This window comes from Scheffersomyces coipomensis (genome assembly GCF_036884675.1).
Source record: "Scheffersomyces coipomensis strain NRRL Y-17651 chromosome Unknown DFJ63scaffold_3, whole genome shotgun sequence".
NCBI lineage: Eukaryota > Fungi > Ascomycota > Pichiomycetes > Serinales > Debaryomycetaceae > Scheffersomyces > Scheffersomyces coipomensis.
The window spans coordinates 2,242,543-2,261,480 of record NW_027042894.1 but is presented as its reverse complement, the minus strand read 5'-3'; the positions used below and the strand labels follow the sequence as shown (position 1 = coordinate 2,261,480).

Below are 18,938 nucleotides of genomic sequence, written 5' to 3'. Positions count from 1 at the left end.
ATAGATAGGTATGATAATATGAGGGTATTATCATTGTATAATATAATGTCAAGTGTATATTGATATGACTAAATATGGAATATGTTAAAAGGCAAGCTCATAATATTTATTTATTTTATTTATAAAGAAACTTCATTTGTTTGTAGAACTAATTAATTAAATATAAAAATAAAAAGGACGAAAGAGATATTTGAATAAAAAAGTGTGGAGGATGGAAAGAGAGAATTGAAAAAGGGAACAAAAGTAAAATATCAAACACAGCGAAAGTGATTAGATATTATCCATTTATTGATTAGTTGGTTCAATATCCCAGATATTTTCAGCATATTCATCAATAGCTCTATCACTACTGAAGAAACCCATGTTAGCAACACTAAGAACGGATTTTTTAACCCAACTGTGTAAATGATCACTATCATTAGCATCCCCACCATGATGACCGAAAACTTTTTCTAATTTAACGTGAGTTTGTAAGAATAAATCAAAATCATCAGTAACTAAATAGTAATCACCATGGTATCTAATACCATCGACTAAAGCTCTATATTCATCTGGATTACCGAAAAGTCCTGATTCAATAGCACCAAATACTTCACCTAAAGCAGCTGGAATCTTAACACCTTCATAAATATGCTTGTGTCTTAATTCTTCAACTGATTCAGCTAAATTACCAAATAAGAAAATGTTTTCTTCACCAATTTCTCTAGTGATTTCAACATTAGCACCATCAACAGTACCAATAACTAAACCACCATTTAATGCAAATTTCATATTAGAAGTACCTGAAGCTTCAGTACCAGCAGTTGAAATATGATTAGATAAATCAGAAGCTGGAGTAATGATTTCAGCTTTAGAAACATTATAATCTGGAATGAAAACAACTTTTAATAAGTTACCAATGGCAGGATCATTATTAACAACATCACCAACTTTATTAACTAAATGAATAATAGTCTTAGCCATGTAATAACCTGGAGCAGCTTTACCACCGAAAATAGAAGCTTTTGGAATATAATGTTTTAATTTAATTTCTTCAAGAGAAACACCTTCAGCTAATAATTGCTTAATTCTCAAGTATCTATAAATAACAGCAAAAATATTCAATTGTTGTCTTTTATATTCATGGATTCTCTTAACTTGAACATCAAATAAAACAGTTGGATCTAATACAATTCCAGTTTCTTCTTTAACTAAGTCAGCTAATCTCTTTTTGTTATGGAATTTAATAGAATCCCATTTCTTTAAAAATTCATCATCATTAACAAATTTTTCCAATTTCTTTAAATTACCTAAATTAGTTAAATAATCATATTCTGGATCTTCTAATTTTTCAGCAATTAATTCAGCTAATAATGGATTAGCTTGTCTTAACCAACGTCTTGGAGTAACACCATTAGTAACATTAGTGAATTTATCTTCACCGAAAACTTTAACAAAATCTTTGAAAATAGTAGTTTTAATTAATTCAGAATGTAATTCAGCAACCCCATTAACTTTATGAGATCCAACAATGGCCAATGAAGCCATTCTAATTTGTTTTGGAGTACTTTCTTCAATAATAGAAACTTTACCTAAGACATCACGATCACCAGGGAATTTCTTTTCAACTTCTTTTAAGAAGAAGAAATTAATATCATAAATAATTTCTAAATGTCTTGGTAATAATCTACCCAACACATCAACTGGCCATTTTTCTAAAGCTTCAGGTAAAACAGTATGATTGGTATAAGCAAAAACTTTAGTAACAATAGACCAAGCCTTTTCCCATTCTAAACCTTCTAAATCAACAAGAATTCTTTGTAATTCAACGACAGCTAAAGTTGGATGAGTATCATTTAATTGAATAGCAATTTGATCAGGGAATTTAGTCCAATTGTTTTTGTGTTGTTTTTTAAATCTACGAACAATATCATGTAAAGAAGCAGCAACCCAGAAATATTGTTGTTTTAATCTTAATTCTTTACCACTTTCGAAATTATCATTTGGATATAACACAGAAGTAATGGCTTCAGCTCTTTGTTGAGCACCAACAGATTGTTGATAATCACCAGCATTAAATTTAGTGAAATCAAATTCTTCAGTTGGTTTAGCATTCCATAATCTTAAATTATTGGTATTTGGAGTATTATAACCTGGGATTGGGAAATCAACGGCAACAGCCAAAACTCTTTCACCTCCACTCCAAACTTTTTTAGCAATACCAGTATTTGGATCATGATCTTCATAAACATAACCATAGAAATCAACTGGGATTTGAATTTCATGTCTAGTGATTTCCCAAGGATTGGAGTATTTTAACCAATAATCAGGAACTTCAACTTGATAACCATCGATGATTTTTTGTTTAAAGATACCATATTGATAATTTAAACCATAACCCCAACCAGAATAATTCTTTGAGGAAAGCGAATCAACAAAACAAGCAGCCAATCTACCTAAACCACCATTACCTAAGGCAGCATCTGGTTCTTGATGAATGACATCTTCCAAGTTGAAACCTAATTCATTTAAAGATTGTTTAGTATTATCTCTTGATTTTAAATTAATTAAAGCATTATCCATAGCTCTACCCATAAGAAATTCCAAGGATAAATAATAAACTCTTTTACCATCTTGAATGGTTTGTTTTTGTTGAGTATTAGCCCAATCAATTAATAAACCATCTCTAATAGTGTTTGAAGCAGCTTGATAAGCAGCTAAAGAATCACAATTATACATGTTACGAGCAAGGGTGGTTTCAACATGTCTAACAAATGATTCTTCAAAAGCATCCTTAGTAGATAAGACAGCAGCTGAATCTGGAGCGTGGGTACCTCTTTTACCAGAATCTAAAACCTTTAATTGGGAATACTTAAACCAAATATGTTTAGCAGTTTCAGGGATAGAAGCATCTAAAGCAATAATTTGATTAGGGGTAAAACCGGTATTGGTTCTCTTTAATTTTGGTTGAGGTAACTCAGAAGGAGTTAAGTAATCACCCATGATGACAATTGATTTAGTTTAAGATGTAATTGAGGTTGATCAAACAAGGTTAATAAATGACAGTCAAACAATACACGTAAATTCTTGAAAAATGTGGTGCAATGAGGGAGTGAACAAAAAAAGTGCGGGTGAGATGGGGGGTGGTGGGACGAGATTAGATTGAATTGAAATTAAAGATTAAATCAATTGGATAACTCAATTGATATAATATGAATTCAATAAACTAAAGATTGAAGAATAGAAGAAATAAGAAGAAGAAGAAATTACGAAATTAATTAAAAAATGGTAAATTTTGGAATAAATTTATACCAATTTTAAAATTACAAATTAATCCCTCTGTTCCCGTTAAATCGATTATAGTGAAAATCATCTAGGGGGAAATTTATTGAGCACCAGGGACAGGGAGGGAGAGAGAGGGAGAGGGAGGGAGAAGTAAAAATAAAAAATATATCACAAAATTGGAAAAATAAAAAAAAAATTGGACTCAAACCACCACCATCATCATCATCATCATCAGTAGCATTACATATATGAATGGATGGGATAGACGTAAGAAATATACGTTATCCATTGACTCGGAATAGATCAAGATAGATATGTAAGCATTGGGTAAACAAACACACTATATATATAAATAATATTAAATAGATAATCCCTGTATAAATTACTTACTTGCTGTTGATACCTGCACAACCATCATCATATACCATAACATCATCACTAATGCTTTAAATATAGAGTTTTAATTGTTCCGTAGTATAGTGATTCTGTTCTGTTCTATTCTGTTCTCTTCTACTTACCAATTCCCCTTTTAAAACATTCACTTGCTTTTCATTTCTGTGTAATAAATGTGTATGTACCCAGATAAACCCATAATAAAAATAAAATTGTATGAGGTGATGGTACTTTTTTTTTTTTTTTTATTTATTTATTTATTTATTTATTTATTTATTTATTATTTAGTTATTATTTTTGTTGGGGGATAGACGGTATGAAAAGATCGACTTTGGATTCTTCAATGGAGTTATACAATGGATGAATCGAGTATAGAACAAGTTTAGAAGATTTACCGATTATCGTTAGGGTTTATAACCATTTATGATTAACTACTTGTCAATTGACTAAAAATAGAGTAATAAATACTGGTTGAAGAATTAGAATTAAGTTAAACTAAATCGTATTTATGAAATTGTTCTACGAGAGATTATTATTATGATGATCTAATTGAATAATATGATGTCAATCAATCTTATTTAAATAATAATTAATTATCATCCCCTAATTAACTGAAGGAGAAGGGAGGGTGTGGGCACTATTTAACAGAATTAGCCTGTAAGCAGGCAGTACCACAGTACAGCACTAATTGAGCATCAGCGAGCGATGAGGGACAGTCAGAAATGGTCTCAGTAATTATCGGGTTTTGTGTCCATTTTTATTTCAATTGTTCTCCCCGCCCCACTCTGATCCATCACAATTATTGCTGCTGCTGCTGCTGCTGCTGCATTTTGTTACTGGCTTAATTAAGTGTCAATTATTCCTAATTAAGAAATAACCATGTTTACATACAGTACCCACACTCACCATCTAATTAGACCTCTTTATAACAACCGATATAAAACTCTATTCAAACTAGACTTAACAGATATTGGTGAAATATAGGGTTAGTCAAATCATTATTTTGTGTCAATAGCTCAAAACCATCTCCATACTTACATACACTACATACATACATACATACATACATACATTAATTAACATTCTATATGGAGTTTTGTTACTTGTTCGATGGTGCGACTTCTTCTATTCTAGAAGCCTGATGGTTTTGTACACCGTCAACAGAAATAAAGCCATGATTTCCAAAAAACAATCTTAAACAACTTAACTTTAACAACCTAGGATTCATACTACGTTGCTTTTATTGACAAGTGATATAGTTGTCTATATCTCGTTATAACTAGTTTCTAAAATTTTTACTTTACCGACTCATGACATGATTTTATCTATACAACGGCATTCATTATTTTTCTTTCTCTTTGTTCCTTATCTGTTCCAAATTTATTATTTCGGATCAGATGTGGTAAAATTATCAGTTCATTGTAATGAAGAAAATAATTTCAATCATCGTTAAACAATTTCGAAACTGATTATCAATGTTAAATTGAAAAATTTGAAAAATTTGGGTTGTTTAAATAGAGATGAGATGGAGATTCGGAAATCTGTAATTTAAAAAAAGAAAAAAAAGGACTAAATAATCCTTTTTGATATGATGACAGTCAATCTATTGTTTAGGAATGGAGTACCTAGAGAATCTATCTAAACTGTAAGTTGTAAATTGTTAATAATATCGTTATTTCATCGTCTATGGGGTTTACCGATATTTTACAAAATGGAATTTTGTATGAGGGTTCATATACAGGACAGATCTACCAACCTTGTCACCAATTTCAAAAATTTGGCAGCACCATCAAAACAATCATTATAGCATCTTAATGACATCACAAAGTGACATAAACAAGCTAATAACCATTCAAGAAGTTTGGGATCACATTGATTGATAAATCAGATACTTTTATTTGATGGATTAAAGCTGCTTTTTCCATTAAAAGTCACAGTATGTATGATTTTATTTCTACTGACAGAACTAGTACTAACGATCCAAATCAAATGAATTCATCATAAATTTATGTTCAATTGAGGTGATTAGCTATATGGATTTATTGGATGTTGTAAATATCAAGATGGATTAAATTTAGTTAGCAGCATCATTCATAAAAAGCGGTAACGTATAAATAATTTAAGAAATTCTACTGATGAATAAGTTGATTACTATATACTTCAAATTTATATTAATAATTGTAATATACAAACAATACTTCAGAGATTATCACAATTCATGATTTTAATCTTCATCAAGATCATCATCACTAATATTATATTCTTCACTTAAGTGTTCATCAGGATCATCATCACTAATATTATTTTCTTCACTTAAGTCTTTTTTATCATCACCAACACTTTCACCAATATTACCATCACCAACAGAATAAGTACCATGACCATCTTTGCCAAATTTATCTTCGTAAGCAGAAGTTTTGTTTTGTATGTCAACCAATGGCCTATCAAAAACAACCTTGGCACCGGCAGAAGAAACATCATCAATTTTAGTATTGTTGTTGGAATGATATTTTGGATTGTGATAAATAGGTTTGCCACCACTAATTGTTCCAATGATTTGTTCATCTTTGAATGAGAGCTTAGCGTTTAACTCATTTAGATCAGTGTCAAACTTAGCTTCAGCAGCAGCAGACATTTTTTTCTGTCTTGATTGATTCGTGACATATTTATCATCATTGACTAATTGATCACCATTTCTTTCACATGTTTGGCACTTACCATTAAGTGTAACTTCACTTTTGCAAGTAGTGCACTTTTCTTATGGAGTTAGTAGATCTTCATAGTCTTAAAACGACTCATAATGGTAATATTTACTCATGGTTTGGAAAGTTTTAAATGATTATAGGTTCCTTTGAAACAGTTTTCCCACTATTGAAGAGCCGCCCTTATAAAAAAAGAGTTGTATAAATTTATTGTTTTTATATATTTATTTTTTTGATTTTATAGTGCACTCATAGTGAGTTTTACAACAAGAATTTCGCATCTGTAGAATTTCCTTTGGTCCAATTGGTAGCTCAAAATTTTAAGTTCGCAGTTAAGCATACAATTTGCTACCATACTTATTTCTAGCTGAAAGCAACTATCAGATATCAGAAGTTTGTTAATTGAACTGGGATACAACATGCATCTCCTAGATTTGTCGGATGATTTGGTTATCCAAATTCTACATAATATTGATACCCGTGAGTTATTAGTCATTGCTAGCTTTGCTAAATACCTGAATAAATTACAACATGCATTGAGTGAAGTTGATGTAAGGTCAATAATATTAAAAGTTGATTCACTTGAAGGGCCTCCTAATTATCTAGAAACTTCAGATTCATTTAATAGATTGACCTTGTTCCATGCTTCGACTATCAACGATATCATTCCATACCAAAATTCACTGGCTATTTACTTCGACACTTTGAAATGGTTCAAACATAAGAAACAAAGTCTGATTATATTGTTTTTTGATTTGAGAACAGAAGAAGATTTGAATTGTATGATTGACTTACTAGTTAAATGTGAAGTACTACTATCTTACAATATTATATTTCGGCTAGCATTATTCGGGAATATTAGCTTTATTGAGACATCAATATTTACACTTCCTAGTCAACATTTAGAAAAATTCAATTGGTCGAGTGTTTCCATTGGTACTGCTTCAAAGGTGAGTTCAGAGAAAATTTCCACCATCTCATTGTATTGGCTTAAGAATAGCCCAGATTTATCTTACATTTATATCGGTGAACTAATTAAGATTGAAGATAATTTGAATGATTTATATTTCAGCAAGCTAATCACAGTGAAATTTAACAGTTGCCATAAGGAGACTTGTGAAAATTGGAGACATTTTCTCCTTAAGCATAAAGACGTGGTTGAAAGCTTACAGTTGATGTATTATTTACATATTTATGATTATGCTGCAATGAAGAATCTAAAAGTATTAGAACTAGTACGATTCAATTATCATTCCTTTCCGATACTTTCACAATTAATGAATAGCAAGATAACTCTAATTATCAAAGGAAGACCTTTAAAATGTGTTCTATTCACTTGTCTAAGTGAGGCTGGCAATAAAACATTTCCAAATACTTATTTGGCAGAGTTTCAACCAAATATTAATGTGATGCAATTTCTCGAAAGACGATTTCAAATCAATTTCATTCCTCTTAATCCATGGGAAGATTTCCTATATGCATCTTATTTAAATGATTAATGTCTTGCTTAGTTAGTTAGTTAGTTTAGTAAATACAAATTCAAAAAGCGCAGTATTTGTCTCTTGCCTATTTGAGAGGGAAAAATAAATTTTACGCTACCATAAATATGATACAATCAGATTAATAATTATATCAAGCGCTACATTATTGGTTTATTAAACAAGAATGAACTTATTAGATTTACCATTAGAGTTGTTAACAAACTTACTTCAATTTGTTGATACCAGAGAATTATTGATTCTTGGGAGTCTTGCCAAATTCCTGGGTGAGTTACGATTTGCATTGTCACAAATCCAGCCACAGCCAGTGGTATTGAAGGTTGAAACAATTCCAAATGAAATTGAGTACATAGGTCCAAAAACTTTATTTAGAGAAACAACATTACTTCATTCATCTTGCAATCGTATATCTATTCCGTATGAAGATTCCCTGGCCATTTTCTTTGACACTTTAAAGTACTTTAATCAAAAAGCTAAACGATCAGTAATACTACGTTTTGAACTGAATGAAAAAGATGATATGAGTTATATCAATGAATTATTAATCAAATGCGAAGAGTTATTAGGTTATGATTTTAAGTTTAGATTATCAATATTCAAACTTGTTTCCGTTACTGAAAAATCACCATTTCAACTTCCAACATCTGCATTAGAAAAATTTCTGTGGTCGCAAGTATTAATCACCTCACCTAATTTTCTGGATTGTGATCCACCACTTGAAAAATACGTTGAAAATATTCCAACGATTTCACTTTCATGGCTTAAGAATAGTGATGATTTAAGAGTTATTCGTATTGGAGAAAAGTTTAAAATTGAAAATAACATTAATGATTTATATTTTGAGAAATTAAAAAGAGTTAAATTTGAAAGTTTTGATAAAAGTTCAGTTGATCCTTGGAAAGAGTTCATATTCAGACATAGCGAAGTAATAAAAACCTTAAGTTTAAGACATTATCTAGGAATGTATAACTATCGATCAATGGAGAAATTAGAAACATTGGAATTGATTGGACTTAATTCTTATAATTTCTACCCTTTGCAATACTTGATGGAACGAGAAATGAAGTTGATTATTAAAGGACAGGGAGCAATGAAAGCTGTCGTTTATGAATGTATAGCTGCTGGTAGAGATAAAGACTATTCCAACATAGTTATTGCTGAGCATAATCCACAACCTAATTTAAAGGCATTTCTTAAAAACACTTATAAAGTTAGATTTATGCCTATTCATAACTGGGAGAGTTTTCCTTTCACTGTTTAACTTTGGCTTATAACTCCATGTTCCCATTCTTTTTTTCGAATGTCCTTAAGACAGGATACCAAATTAGGATACATAGATGTTAAATAATTTGATTTAGATAATAATCTCTCCACTCTTTGCTTTAAAATTAAAGTTAGATTCAATTTACACTTTATTTCTACCATCGGGATTAAATTTATATTTTCCAGACTGGGAGATTGAACCGATTCTCTCCCCACCCCTACCAAAAAAAAATAAAAATAATAAAAAAAAAAGAAATTAAATATATAGATAAAATAAATAATAAATGTTATATTTCCATTATATTAGTTGTATACGGCATTTATTTGATTTAGCTAATTAATTTATTAATTAGTGATTACAGGACCTAGTTCATCAAGCAACTAATGATGATCATGTAAAAATAAAATAAAATATTGCTATTGTAGAGCATTAACAAAAGTGGTTGGTGAATAGAGTAGAATATCCCCTCGTTGCCACCCCTCCCTCTCTCCTGACCAAACTAGATCAATAATAGTAAACCGCTAAACTTATTAAATGAATAGAGCGGTTAATTATAGGTTGTCATTGTCCGACGATTTGGTCCTTGAAGTTTCGTAAACTAGTTAAAAACATGTTTAAGTATGAAAGAGGCTAAAGTGGGTCCATAAACATATAACCGACGAAATACATTGCTATGAACGGCGGCTGCTTCATTCCTTCATATAAGGATTCACCCTATCTATGATCAAAACAAAGTGGAGATTCATGTATCTAATCTCATTGGAATTCATTATATCTAGGTTTAGGCTTTTACAGGTTATATGCGTTCGAGTTTCTCAATTGGGCAATTGAGCGACAAAGGTGGTAAACGGCGGCTAAATTAAATTCAAAATGTGGAATTTCTTTTTTTTCGTTTCAAACTTATTTTTTTTACAGTTTGAAAATAATTTATTACTGTAAATTGGCTTATCTATTTTGCAGATTAACCTCATTAGGCAATGTGTCATATTAAATCAAATTGACCCTTTTACAGTTTACATTTGCAATTTAAGATAAACTATTATAAACAGCGATTAGCCCTATAGAAAAATTTCTTTTGTCGTTTCTTTTTTTTATTTTTTTTTGGATGGCTCTGCTACAAATTTATTCATTCATTTTAGAGATAGATAGATAAAAATTTATTTTAGTCTTAGGATTGGAGTTTATATATCTACATATATATATATCGGTATATATACTTCAGATATAACCAAACCCATTTGTCAATTTAGTTTTGTAAAAAAAAAGACATCTTTCCCTTTTGTCATTTTTTGGTTTTAGGGTTAAGCTTTTTTTTTAAGGTACATTTGATAGGTCTTGTCGTACTCATCCTCATCGACTATTGTTATTGTTATCATATCATATCATTGATCCATAGATAAAGTCAATTTGTTCAGCTTTACATTTGCATTATATCATATCATATATCACCTTCTAATTCATCAAGATGCTGCATCCCGTTGAAACTATAACTTCCAACGCTCCAGTTGAATTGAATGATAAGAATAATGAAGAGTTCATTCCAGGTACTCTTAATATCTATTCCTTTGAAGTCGATAAAGATGAAGAACATCTTCATGATAGAGATCCAAATTTTCATAGAATAAAAACAGTGGGTAATATTATTTTAATTCCTCAACCAAGTGATTCACCAAATGATCCATTAAATTGGTCTCCATGGAGAAAAGGGTTATGTTTTGCTATTATTGCTTTCATAACAGGTTTTACTGCTGCTACTTCAAATGATGCTGGTGCCGTTCAAGATTCTTTTAATGAAATTTATGGTATTTCTTATGATGCTATGAATACTGGTGCTGGGGTTCTTTTTATTGGTATTGGTTGGGGAACATTTTTCCTCGCTCCTTCTGCATCTCTTTATGGTCGTAAATTTTGTTATTATGTTTGTATTTTCTTAGGGTTATTAGGAGCTGTTTGGTTTGCTGTTGCTCGTCGTACTTCAGATACAATTTGGTCTCAATTATTTGTCGGTATTTCTGAATCTTGTGCTGAAGCTCAAGTTCAATTAAGTTTAAGTGATTTATATTTCCAACATCAATTAGGTTCCGTTTTAACCGTTTATATCTTGGCTACATCCGTTGGTACCTTTTTAGGTCCATTAATTGCTGGTTTTATTGTTCAATATGCTGGTTTCAGATTTGTAGGTTGGATTGCTGTTTTCATCTCCATTGGTTTATTAATTGTCATTGTTTTCGCTTTAGAAGAAACTGTTTTCGATAGAACTACTTTTAGAGGTGTTATTCAAGGTTTTGCTCCAACTGCAGGTGAAGCTAATTCAGCTCCAAGTTTAACTTATGATGATAAAAAACAAGATTCTAAAGAATTAACTAATGAAGAAATTTCATTTGAAGATGCTCAAAAAGCTGATGAAAAGTTAACTTTAAATAAAGCTATAACTTATGGAGCTAATGATCCACCAAAATCTTATTGGAAATCAATTCAATTAATTACTCCGGCAAAGAATTTAAAAGGTTGGGGTATTAAACAATATATTTCTCAATTATTATTATTATTTAAAGTTTTCTTATATCCTCCTGTGATTTATTCTGGTTGTGTTTGGGGTATTCAAAGTGCTCTTTTAACTTTCTATTTAACCGTAGAAGATGATGAGTGGTATGATCCACCCTATAATTATGGTAATGTTGGTGTTGCTTTAATGAATATTCCTACTTTAATTGGGGCTGTGATTGGGTGTTTCTTTGCTGGTAAATTATCTGATTGGTTTTCGATTTGGATGGCTAAAAGAAATAATGGTATTCAAGAAGCTGAATTCCGTCTTTGGTTTTTATTCCTTCCTGCTTTAATTGCTCCAGTTGGTCTTATTTTATTCGCTTATGGTACTGATAATGATTGGAGTTGGCCACCAACTTATGTTGGTCTTGGTTTCATTGGTTTTGGTTTCGGTTGTTCCGGTGATGTTTCAATGTCTTATCTTATGGAATCTTATCCTGGTATGGTTATTGAAATGATGTGTGGTGTTTCTGTGATTAATAATATGATTGGTTGTGTGTTTACTTTTGCTTGTTCTCCATGGTTAGCAGCTATGGGTAATACTAATACATTTATCATTTTAGCTGTTATTCAATTCCTTATTATGATGGGTGCAGCTCCAATGATTTATTACGGTAAAGGAATTAGAAGAAGAACTAGAAATTGGTATCTTGAATTCCTTCAATTACGTGATGGTCTTTAGATTATTTTAGAGTGTTATATATATTCTTACTTTCTCTTGTACTCTGTCATTATATCCTTCATTTCGTACTTACTTTATTTAATACCTTATTTCTAATATAAATTACTATTATAAAATTCATTATTTGAATGTATGGCTATTTTCGCAGCTAAATGTCAGCGTTACAAAAATGGTAAAACTATTTACATTTAACACAGTATCTATCTTAGTATACAAAGCAATTAAGAACCCCATCCTGTAACATCGAGGTATGGATAATATCTAACAATGTTATTCACATGTCATATAGATCATTATATACTTAATTTCATTTATAATTATTAGTTTAGTATTATACAACAACTTCCTAGGGCTACAACCCTAGTGTTTGAGTTACACACGCCCACTCACACCCCCAAAAAAGTTTTTTTTTTCTTCCAAGCCTGAAGGAACACTATATGAAAAAAAAGTAGGATAGTATCACGAAGTTAACGTAATTTTAATATACCCTTTCTATAACTAAACTAAGAAATAGTCTGCCAAAGCTTAAATTGATTACTTCTAGTTAATATAATACATCACATAATGTCTGTTGAAACTGCTTTATCATACGCTGCTTTAATCTTAGCTGATTCCGAAACCGAAATCACTTCTGAAAAATTATTAGCTTTAACTCAAAATGCTAAAATTGAAGTTGATGGTATTTGGGCTGATTTATTTGCCAAAGCTTTAGATGGTAAGAACTTGAAGGATTACTTCTTCAACATCAATGCTTCCCCAGCTGCTGGTGTTGCCTCTTCTGGTGCTGCTGCCGGTGGTGCTGCTGCCACTGAAGAAGCTGCTGAAGAAGAAGTTGAAGAAGCTAAAGAAGAATCTGATGATGATATGGGTTTCGGTTTATTCGATTAAACAAGTCATTCATTAATCATTTAAGAAGAGAATATTTATTATATTTTAATATCATTTAACAACTTTAATAATAATATTGTGGTTTTATCAATCATTTATCATTATTATAAGAGAATGTCTATTTTTCAATCAAAATCATTTTGTAAATTGGTTAATACATTGTATCATAATTATCAATTTGAATGAATCATTTGTAGTATATTATATTCCCTTGTATCTTGTTATAAGGACTGAATTATCATTATTATTATTATTAGTTGGGGTTAAAACTTTATATATACTTATTTTTACATACTTTTATAAATTATATTGGCTTTTAAAAATTGAATAACAACAAAAAAAGATTAAAAATGGTGATGACATTTGTCAATGTAGATTAGTTACAGTAGGTAGGTAGGTAAGTATGTGTGGATGATTTGGTGTCTTTGGGTCTTCAAGGAACCTGACATGACTCGGAGAAGAGTTTACGAAGATCTTGTCTGTAGTAGTAGTCAAACTTACCAGGAGTATTTACCGTAGAAACATTCTCCCCACTCTAAACACACATAATGACCATAGTACATCCACTTACAACTACAACTACAAGTACAACGATAACATTTGATTAAACGATAATATGGTTTTTTTTATTGTTATACATATATATATAAATTATTTTTTTCAAAAAAAAACTTTAAAAAAAACTATGAAATAATAATGAATGAATAATCATTCATTTATATATGGAAAAGGGTTGATTTGATTTGATTTGATTTGATGATATTTAATATTTCTTTTTTAAAATTGATAATCTCTTGATACTCTAAAATTTGATTAATCCATTACCCAAGAAAGACCAAATTAAAAAAAATGAAAATATTATTATATAAAAGGAAAAAGGATGTGTGAAAAAATGATGAATAATGATGATGAATGAATGAATGAAATAACTAATTAATTAGCTTATTTCTTCTTTTCAGCTTCAGCTTCAGCTAATTCTTTAGCACGTTTTTCTCTAGTACCTTTATATCTCTTTTCAGATCTAGCTAATCTTAAAGTTCTATAAGCAGATTGTTCTGGAACAACAACAGCTCTTGGAGCTGATTCTGGAGCAGGTTGAACAACAGGGAAAGTAGCAGCAGTTGAAACTTGAGCAAAAGAATCTTTAGATTTGGTATCTAATAATACTAATTTAGATTTATATTCTTGTAATCTAGCAACATTTGAATCAAAAGTTTCTTGAGCTTTATTTTGTCTTCTATGATCAACAGAAATACCAATGGTTCTAGCATATTTGGCAGTTAAACCAACAGCTTTTAATTCAGCTAAAGTGAAACCTCTACCAGCTCTAACTTTTCTGTTATATCTAATGGTTGGAGCTCTAACCACTGGTCTTAAACTATCGATTGGTTTTGGAGCAATTTGAGCAGCTTTAGATAATCTAGCTTGTCTTCTAGAAGCCTTTTTACCAGCTTGGTCAAAGTGAACCTTGACTCTTTCTTGCCAGTGCTTTCTGAAATGGTTCTTTAATAATGGTAAGTTCTTTGAGATAGCCATTGTTGGTTTAAAGTGATATCAATAAGTATAAGTTAAAAAGCTATCAAGAATGAAAGAATTTTTTTAATTTACAGTTATATTTTTTTTCTTTCCATTCACTCTCATTCAAAAAAATTTTCTGAACTGAGTGAAGTGAAGTGTGAGCAGTGAGGTCTGTAGTGTGAAGGGTGAAGGAGAGAAGTTAACTGTGAGTGAGAAATTAACTATGAGGAAATGTCTGAGGGTAATGTCGCATAGTTTAACTAGTAATGCGACATATTCTCTCATTTTAACTAGGACGAAAGAAGTCACAGTGCGCACGAGATTTAGTTAGGTAACTTCTGGTATGTCACTGTAAATATGAGTACTGTATAGTATGTGCAGGACATACCATTAACTATGAGTAGTCAACTTTAACTATGAACACTCAAGAGAAAATGTCTAACAATTCTATGTGAGATGTCGCACTCAGTTAATGTCGCTTATTATTATTGATCTCTTTTCCACTCACTCACTCTCACTCACTCTCACTACTAACTACTCACTCACTAACAAATTCTCTCTTACCAAACAGTGTGGTGAAAAAAAAAAAAGCTTCACTAAATAAAAAATTTTTATTATTACTGAATTTAATCATATTCTTATAGTTTTAACCAAAGCACATAATGTCATCCCAATCAGTTCAAGTATGTAATAGATCATATCACGATCAAAGAGTTATTATACAATGTACGATTTAATTAAACAGGTTCGTTATGGAAGTGTCAATAGTTGAAGTCAGTATTTATTAATCCATCCATTCATTCATCAATCATTAAATCAAAAGTTTTCAACATTACTATACCGTCAAACATGTAGTATAACATACCAGTTATAATCATTCAATCGACTATAATCATATTCAACAAGAGAATTTAATCACTAGAATAAATGTCCATCCATTAATATATATACAAGTTCTTCCATGAATCAAATAAATTTTCAAAGACTAGTAATCCCCATCCAATCAACCACATTATGAACTTAACAACTTACTAGTAGTTCATACTAGTACGTTTTATAATTCATTATTCAATCCTATTTATTATAACCATCATCCTATCATATTCATTCCATATTCAATAATTATATTCCTTCATCAAAAATCATCCTACCATTATCCTTCCCAAACACATTCCATCATCACCAACACCACACTCACTTAACACCCCTTCCATAACCTTTAAATCAATCATTCTATTTAACTCAATCAAATATCATCTCCCAAAACTTTAAATACTAACTAACTCTTTTCTAGACTTTTGGTAAAAAGAAGACCGCTACTGCCGTTGCTCACGTTAAAGCCGGTAAAGGTTTAATTAAAATTAATGGTTCTCCAATCACTTTAGTTCAACCAGAAATCTTAAGATTTAAAGTTTATGAACCATTAACCATTGTTGGTTTAGATAAATTTCAATCTATTGATATTAGAGTTAAAGTTACTGGTGGTGGTCACGTTTCTCAAGTTTACGCTATTAGACAAGCTATTGCTAAAGGTTTAATTGCTTATCATCAAAAATTTGTTGATGAAGCTTCAAAAAATGAATTAAAAAAATTATTCACTAAATATGATAAAACTTTATTAGTTGCTGATTCAAGAAGAATGGAACCAAAGAAATTCGGTGGTCGTGGTGCCAGAGCTAGATTCCAAAAATCTTATCGTTAATCTTACCTTACCCCATTATCAAAAAGTATTCCAATCAAATTCTCTTTTTGTTCATTCATTTGTACCTTATTATTATTTCATATACATAATATAAATATAATATCATGAACTAGTTTAAAAAAAGAGAAAGGAAGACTACTTTTTGTTTGAGTTAAAACCATTCTACATATATAAAAAAATAAAACCCTCTTATTAATACACATCATAAAGTATATAATTCAATTTATAATTGTAGTAATATAGACCAGTTAATGTTTGTTCATTTAGTTGATTTACCTAGGGCATAGATAATCACTACATTTTATCTATATCCAATGGAATGTGGTTTTCAACTCAATTGTCCTCCTAGTATTAACAAAGATGTTATAAATCGTCTCCATTACCTCTTCAATTCTCATTTGAAAAGTAACAGATTCCTCTATTTACAACGTCTATCTTGCAATCATTATTAAAGACCATGAATCTATATTTACCTATCTGAAAGATGGGTGCTTGGGGGACAGACATTTTGGTTGGTGTGATTTCATGGCCAACTTAATCAAGCTTTGAGTCGATCAAAAATAGTTTTCAAAAATTTAAATCGAAATTGAATATATTGAAAGAAATGAAGAAAGTTAGGTTATTGTAGCTATATTTATGGTATGTGGATTCAATCCTGGTAAATTGATGGTGGATCAGACTATTGAAGAATTATCACCATATCACAAACTGTCAATATTACAGTTTCTTGATAAAAATCAAACAGACTGGAATAAGTCCTACAAGAATATGGAGAGTAATTTGGATGCATCAGCCATTATCAATTCTGAAAAGTCTGAATTGTTAAGACTTACGGACTGAAACAGAAAATCTTGAACAGTGGCTGCATTCACTTAATAGATTAATCAGGGAATTATATAATCAAATTGTTAATTACATCTAGAAATCAATTTTACATTTGTAAATATAACAGACTTTCAGGATTATAATCTTTAGTATACTATCTAATTTAGTATGAATCAATAAATTATCCAAACATACCGAGATGCATATATGTATTATTCACTGATAGTCTTATCTAATCAAACCATAATCTATAGCTATCAATTGGTAAAAGGATTTAGATAAATAAATAAATAAATAAAATGATTTGATTTCAGAAGTCAATAGCGAGTTGATGACATAATCAAACAAAAAGATAATGATTCCAAATTGGGAACTGTCAGTAAAAAAAAAAACTTTAACAATGAGACCTCACCCACCCACATTTAATTAAATAATAATTACTAATTACTGGTTTAAAAAAATGAATTACAATGGTGAGTTAGTATAAGTGGAGGAGCAATTAATTGAATATCCGTATTAAGTTGATTATATTAGAATGTTAATATGACCACATAAAGAACTAGATTGAAACCATAAAGTGTTAATAAATGGTTGGTTGGTTGGATGAATGGAATAAAATATTTATTATGGTGCGAAATTCGGGTTAAAACTCAGTCTTTATCCATTTAGATCGGTACAAAGGCATATATATAATTATCTTGGATGATTGTCAAATCTAGAAGTCTTGTCATGATATGGTCATTATATACTACTTTTAGTTCTGCTTTGTATCAAATTTAAATTTAAATCTAAATCTTAAATCAAAAAAAGTTTGGCTTGAAACATAATGTAAGTATATGTATAACTGATCTCAGGGTTGGATATTTATACAACATTACTATAGTCTACCCTATATACTATATGGATCCACATGCAAATAGTATAAATGATATAAATCTAAACTATGTAGTTTTAAAAATCGAAAATAACTCAAAGGTTTCATTGATTATTCGGTATAATATCTTAATTGAGTAATGTTATTACCATTATTATGACTTTTTTTTTTATTTTTTAATTTATTTTAATTTACTTTTTTTTTTATATTTTTTATTTTTTACTTTTTATTTTTAGTTTTTTTTGTTTTAATTTTTGTCTGGTCTCTTTTTTTTTGCCATATGGTTTTGGCTATGGTTGATTTTGATTTGCCTAAAACGAAAACAAAAGTCAAAAGTCAAAATTCATTTCATTACATATTTTTACATTTGTAATCTCTATAAATTATTTTTATTTGATTATCATTTATGGTCAATATTTAACCAGAATTGAAATAATTGGTGATAATGATACTATTAGTTCTCACTTGATCTATACAATTACTTTTAGTTTAATCAAACTTCTTCCTCTACGAATGATTTAAAACTGTGGATAACCACTATCAAAGGTCAATCAATCCAAGTTTTATACCCATGGAGCCAGGTCGTGTCTGTCTGTCTGCACAGTTTGGTGCAGCTTTTTTTTTTTTTTTTTTTTGGTTTTAATTTAATTTTTAATTTCTAATTCTTTTTTTTTTTTTTTCTTATCTATTTTCGGATTTTCTGTTCTTTGATAATGTTCACACACATAATCTATCTGTGGAGTTATCATTAAAATGACTCCTATAAGCACACCTATAGAA

The 18,938-nt window shown here is 30.0% G+C and overlaps 7 protein-coding genes across 7 annotated transcripts; 5 read left to right on the top strand and 2 right to left on the bottom strand. All coding sequences in view use genetic code 12, as the record gives it.

The window, feature by feature from the left end:
* Positions 1-46: 46 nt before the first annotated feature.
* On the bottom strand, positions 47-3,311 carry GPH1 (glycogen phosphorylase). The gene has a single exon (XM_064906999.1). It carries the CDS (start codon positions 2,980-2,982, stop codon positions 286-288), a length of 2,697 nt encoding a protein of 898 aa, XP_064763164.1. The 5' UTR covers positions 2,983-3,311; the 3' UTR covers positions 47-285.
* A 3,467-nt stretch (positions 3,312-6,778) lies between these two features.
* Positions 6,779-7,858, top strand: DFJ63DRAFT_313139 (uncharacterized protein; the record flags this gene model as incomplete). Its single annotated transcript, XM_064906116.1, has 1 exon — positions 6,779-7,858. One exon carries the CDS (start codon positions 6,779-6,781, stop codon positions 7,856-7,858), a length of 1,080 nt encoding a protein of 359 aa, XP_064763163.1.
* A 166-nt stretch (positions 7,859-8,024) lies between these two features.
* Positions 8,025-9,119, top strand: DFJ63DRAFT_313138 (uncharacterized protein; the record flags this gene model as incomplete). The annotated part of the gene is made up of 1 exon (XM_064906115.1): positions 8,025-9,119. The coding sequence occupies one exon, from the start codon at positions 8,025-8,027 to the stop codon at positions 9,117-9,119; it is 1,095 nt and encodes a 364-aa protein (XP_064763162.1).
* A 1,129-nt stretch (positions 9,120-10,248) lies between these two features.
* HOL1 (Hol1p) lies at positions 10,249-12,450 on the top strand. Its single transcript, XM_064903404.1, has one exon. The coding sequence runs from the start codon at positions 10,588-10,590 to the stop codon at positions 12,349-12,351; it is 1,764 nt and encodes a 587-aa protein (XP_064763161.1). The 5' UTR covers positions 10,249-10,587; the 3' UTR covers positions 12,352-12,450.
* On the top strand, positions 12,441-13,303 carry RPP1A (ribosomal protein P1). The gene has a single exon (XM_064906998.1). It carries the CDS (start codon positions 12,916-12,918, stop codon positions 13,237-13,239), a length of 324 nt encoding a protein of 107 aa, XP_064763160.1. The 5' UTR covers positions 12,441-12,915; the 3' UTR covers positions 13,240-13,303.
* Positions 13,304-14,181: 878 nt separating this feature from the next.
* RPL13 (60S ribosomal protein eL13) lies at positions 14,182-14,775 on the bottom strand (the record flags this gene model as incomplete). The annotated part of the gene is made up of 1 exon (XM_064904960.1): positions 14,182-14,775. The coding sequence occupies one exon, from the start codon at positions 14,773-14,775 to the stop codon at positions 14,182-14,184; it is 594 nt and encodes a 197-aa protein (XP_064763159.1).
* A 440-nt stretch (positions 14,776-15,215) lies between these two features.
* On the top strand, positions 15,216-16,677 carry RPS16A (40S ribosomal protein uS9). Its single transcript, XM_064906997.1, has 2 exons — positions 15,216-15,440; positions 16,052-16,677. Exons 1-2 carry the CDS (start codon positions 15,420-15,422, stop codon positions 16,457-16,459), a joined length of 429 nt encoding a protein of 142 aa, XP_064763158.1. The 5' UTR covers positions 15,216-15,419; the 3' UTR covers positions 16,460-16,677.
* The last annotated feature ends 2,261 nt before the right edge of the window (positions 16,678-18,938 follow it).